Source organism: Capsicum annuum, chromosome 8 (assembly GCF_002878395.1).
Source record: "Capsicum annuum cultivar UCD-10X-F1 chromosome 8, UCD10Xv1.1, whole genome shotgun sequence".
Classification (NCBI taxonomy): domain Eukaryota; kingdom Viridiplantae; phylum Streptophyta; class Magnoliopsida; order Solanales; family Solanaceae; genus Capsicum; species Capsicum annuum.
The window spans coordinates 149,995,532-150,000,928 of NC_061118.1; the positions used below are offsets into that span (position 1 = coordinate 149,995,532).

Below are 5,397 nucleotides of genomic sequence, written 5' to 3' on the forward strand. Positions count from 1 at the left end.
TATAAAATTTTCGCACTTTCAATATACGAATTTGCAATTGAAAATTGTCAAATCTAACTTAGGATCCAATATCTAAGTTAAAATTCAAATTGCACATACAAAGGGAGTCTGGTATATTAAAGCTCCTGCTATGTGCAGGGTCCGGGGAAGGGCCGATCGAACCACACAGTGATTTATTGTACTCAGTCCTACCTTGAATAGGTGACCTAACATCAACTTTACTATGAATAGGCGACCTAACATCAACTTTACTAGTTAGTCCGAAGCTAAAACGCACATATATAATATGAAAATATCAAGATATCAATCTTAAATATGTAGTTCAACCGAATAGTAAATAGTTGAATCTCTTCTTTCTCCTCAGAAGAGCCAGACTTTATTTACACACACTTCAGGCTAATGACGTCAGAGAAGTTTTACACTGGCTAGCAGCAGAGTATATAGTGCAACCTAGCCATAGAGAGCACTTTCATACCATTTGGAGAGTACTCAGAGTCTTTGAATATAAACAACTGATGGATGGATCAATGCTGTACGCTATCGCAAATGCAGGCTTGAGCAGCTTATTGTTTCTCTTTTTCCCTTTTAAATCCATTGCCATATGATTCCTAATTCCTTTTTTGTACTGCCACATTTGAAAAAATGATGTGTTTGTGTTGTATATATCTCATATTAACTACTTGAATATTCTAGTGTCTTTTGCTGCAGCTTTAATGGTCGAAATTTTTATTTGTTGAATACGGGAATGCACTTTGTAATCCAACCGATAGGCCATGACAATGATGAAACCCCTATGCATGCAGCCCACTGTATCAAGTTAAGCCTTTCAGTATTAGCAAATCCCCTCAGGAAGTCAGCCATAAGTACCTGCAGTAGTATTGTCAATCCCACTATCCCAACAAACAGTCTGTTCTTAAGTATTCCATGGAATATGTTCTTCTTATCCAAATTCCTTGCGTTGAACTCGTTGAAGACTTGACAGAGGACGAAAGTATTGAACATCAAGGTGTCTTTTACCTTGTTATCCACATGAAATATGGCACCTCCTTTGAACTCCAGGATCAATAGCAGTGTTATCTGATAGAAGGCTTGAGCAAGGAGATCCCTCCACATCGACCGAGTTAACAGAGGTTCAGTTAGTCCAATTGGTTTCTTGTTCATTAGATCATTACTGGGTGGCTCAGTTGCCAAAGCTAAGGCCCCAAGAGTATTCATTGTAAGATTCACCCACAGAAGCTGGACAGCTGTCAGAGGGACTTCTCCGGATGCAGCAGCAGCAACAAAGTTGAAAACAATGGCAGCAACATTTACTGTGAGTTGAAACTGAAGAAACTTTTGAATGTTATGATACAAGTACCTACCCCACTTCAACACTGTGACCACGGTTTTGAAACTGTCGTCCAAGATAACTACATCGGAGCTCTCCTTTGCCACTTCTGTTCCATGGATACCCATGGAAAGTCCAACATCTGCTGCTTTTAGTGCTGGAGCATCATTTGTTCCATCGCCTGTTACTGCTACAACATGGCCCTTCTGCTTCAAACATTTCACCAACAATAGCTTGTCAAACGGTGAAGACCTTGCCATCACTCTTATTTTTTCGACAATCTTCATTCTCTCTTCTTTTGAATAATTCCTGAATGCTGGTCCTTCAATAACTGCAATGTTCAAGTCTTCACCTGGTTGGAGTATTCCACATTCAAAAGCTATTGATTTGGCTGTAAACACATTGTCTCCAGTAATCATTTTGATGCCAACACCAGCATCCCTGCAAGATTCTACTGCCTCTTTAACACCTGGCCTACATGGGTCCTTTAGACCCACCAGACCCAGCAAGGTTAGTTCAGTTTCTTCAAGATTTTGAGTTTTTGCATTGCTTTCTTTGTAAGCAAATGCAATACATCGCAAGCTCTTGCTTGCCATATATTTAATTTTCAGTTCAAGTTCTTTTCTTTCTTCTTGATTTATAGGTGCAATTTTTCCACTTTTGACGTAATAGCTGGAGCACATAGCTAGAATCATCTCAGCAGCACCTTTCCAATGTGTATGAAATTTTCCGGTACTATTTTTTGTTACCAGTACCCCACTTCTCTTCTTTTGTGAATTGAAAACTTTGACATCGAGGATTCGATACTCTTGCTTTATTCTATTAGAGTTCCCTAGTAAACTGGTCATGGCCCATGATAGAATTGCTTTCTCAGTTGGGCATCCACAGATCTCTGGAGGACCAAAAGGTGTTGTATAAACATCACCAGTAGTATTCAAGCCAGCAGCCTCTTGTAGCAATTCAAGAACTTCAGGTGCTATTTGTGATGTCATCGTAATCATTTCTGTTCCCAACAGAAATTCGGTTACCTTCAAAGATGAATTCAAAATTTAAATTTGATGAGTTCAACACTTAAGTTCATACAGTTAAATTTATTGCAATTTTAAAATTCGAGTTTAGAATTTAATATTTGTTGGAAGTTACTAATTTTTCATATATTTTTGCTCCATGGGGAAACTAGTTGGTTCAGTTGAACTCATTAAACACGGCTGCAATCGCCTAAAGTTACGTACCTGCATCTGATTTAAGGTGAGAATGCCAGTTTTGTCTGTGCAGATTGTGGTTGCTGAGCCCATAGTCTCACAGGCAGATAGCTTGCGGACCATTGCACGATCCAGCATCATTTTTCTTAGAGTGACAGCCAATGGCAAACCTTCTGGTATTGCAACCACCATGACAGTTACTGCTGCTGCGATTATATCAACCAAGGAATTCATTATATCATCTGCTTTGGTTTTGCTACCTATGAACTCCTTCTGTCCGTTGTCATTTTCAGTATGTCCCATGAAGTAACTGATCATTAAGGTGACTAGAACAAGAAAAGCCACTAACAGACCAGCGTCCCCGATCCATTTGGTAAGCTTATTAAACCGATGCATCAGTGGCGTTTGCTCATTGTTCTTGTCATCTGTTATTGTGCACATTATCTGACCCCATGCATTGTTTTTACCTACCGATGTAACAAGCATATGTCCATATCCATCCATCACCTTTGTTCCGCAGACCAAAAATGGGTTTTGTGTCTCGTTAATTTGAACGTTGTCACTTTCACCTGCATAAGTAGATCCAAAATATACATCAAGGGACACTGGTAGCTAAATATGAATTATGATGTATTAGTATTGCGTACATTAGTAATATAATGTTGGTATTAGTTGTTGTGGTTACATTAGTTATGTTGAGTCAGGGTAGGGTCTCGGGTCGGGTGTCTAGGTTGGTAGTCGGGATCGGGATCGGGTCCCTCGTCGATAATTAGTTCGGGTTCGGGTCCTGTGTTAGGACTCGGGTCAGGAGTTGGGTTGGGGTCAGGTGTCGGGGTCAGGTCCTGGGTTGGGAGTCGAGGTCGAGTGTCGTGATTGGTCCCGGGTCGAGAGTAGGTGTCAGGTCCTGGGTCGCGGGTCGGGGTTGGTTGTCGGGGTCGGTTCCCGAGTCGGGTGTCTGGTCTTGCTCTTGGGACTATTTCTTTTTACCAAGGAGACACCACAAAATAAATAAGAAAACTACTTATTTTCCCAAAAAGTATTTTCTAGGAAAAAAATTTTCTTCGTACCAAACACCTAATTAAGTTGATCGGACTTTCCAAAAACGTTGTCGTACCAGTTTTGGATCCTTCAAAAATGTATTACTTTTGAAGTATACGTTCCCCCATGACATTTTTGAAGAGTTCGAGCAGCATAGCCTAACACACACTAGGCCTGTCTCTATTTACCTGTCATGCTGGACTCATCTACTTGCAACGAGAGGCCATCCAAGAAGAGTCCATCTGCTGGGATCTTATCGCCAATTTTGAGATAAACAATATCACCCACAACAATATCAAAGATGGATACTTCCTGTCTACGTTCGTCTCTTACTACTGTCACTTTTATATCCTTGCTCTCTTCCGAAAGCTTGAGAACCTGTCTGCTTTTTTTGAAGTTACAGATAGAAGAGACTGCAAGGACAAGAGCAACTGCAACGATGATACTTCCGCCAGCATACCACCCTTCCTTTGGACCGTACCGTTTAATCCCAAAGCCAAGGGACAAAACAGAACATACCAGAAGGATGATAATGGCGGTGTCTTTGAAAGATTCAGCCATAAAACTCAAGAAACTCTTGGTTTTTGGCCTGTCGTAAATGTTGGTACCGAAAGTTTCCTTTCTTTGTGTTAGTTCCTTCTCATCATGCATTACTGTTAAACCTGCTTCCTGGTCTGATTCAAGAATTTCTACGACTCGTTGCACTCCTCCAAAGTGTATCAGAAGGCTATTCAAGTCTTTCTCTCTAACCAACTTGGCCAGTGCTTCTTTGTCGATGCCATGAAACGGTTGACGTTTCTCATCATTATGATCATGGATGCTTCCAATTTCGATAACATAGGACGGATCATGCAACCAACGGGAAAGGACTAGTGTGTTTCGACCGATGGAAGTCAAAAAATATACTGCTCTAAAAACCAATTGCAACCTCTTATGAGGTTTTCCATGGGAACTGTCCCTTCCATTGCTGTTTCTACCGATGGAAGTCAAAAAATATACTACTCTGAAAAACAACTGCAACCTCTTATGAGGTCTTCCCTGGGAACTGTCCCTTCCATTGTTTAATAACGTTATGGTATTACTGTACTTGGACGTGTGTTTATCCATTAGGGATTTCTTTTCAAAAAAAAAAAACAGTTGTGCTTTCTGTTTCTTTTTTACTGCTATTAACTATTGATTTTTTGTAACTTGCATTTAGTATGTGAAATTAGATGTAGATGCATATACATATAAATATAAAAATAACCTAGGGAAAGAAGAAAGTTCCATGCAATTTCCAGATGCTTATTCCACGCTTTCTAATGAATCTGTAGTTGTTTATTACGTGATATGCGCTCTTCCCTCAAATCAATCATGAGCTAGATATATAACTGCATATTCCATGCAATCCTATTTCCTTAAACTAAGGAATACCTTTATATTAATTAGTTAGTACTATGATTTAGAGATATGTCATGTATTTGTTGACTTGGTATAAACGTCTAAGTGTTTACCGTAAATATATTTGTCGTTCAAGATAGTGAAGAAGCAAGAATTTTGATTTAAGTTATACATGCACATTGACAATATTTAGTAGTATATACAGTTGCCTACTATAATGTGGTGTAGAATATTTCAAGCTTAGGGTACTGACAAATAGGGTGATATGAGTTCACTTAAGATGGATCAAAATAGTTTGAAAGAGTAAATAGCACCATTTGTCGGAAACGGATTTCACACTTAAATCTAATGAATTTCACATTTGAGGTTTATTTTATCAAATTAGTTTTATTAATTATGTTTTGAAAATATAAATTTGAGTAAATACACTTTGTTTAGTCATTTAATATT

General features: G+C 39.0%; 1 protein-coding gene across 1 annotated transcript; it reads right to left on the bottom strand.

Moving 5' to 3' along the window:
- On the bottom strand, window positions 1-4,900 carry LOC107879281 (putative calcium-transporting ATPase 13, plasma membrane-type). Its single transcript, XM_047394575.1, has 3 exons — window positions 3,756-4,900; window positions 2,560-3,098; window positions 1-2,355 (listed from the first exon to the last, which is right to left on the bottom strand). Exons 1-3 carry the CDS (start codon window positions 4,672-4,674, stop codon window positions 727-729), a joined length of 3,087 nt encoding a protein of 1,028 aa, XP_047250531.1. The 5' UTR covers window positions 4,675-4,900; the 3' UTR covers window positions 1-726.
- Window positions 4,901-5,397: the final 497 nt, after the last annotated feature.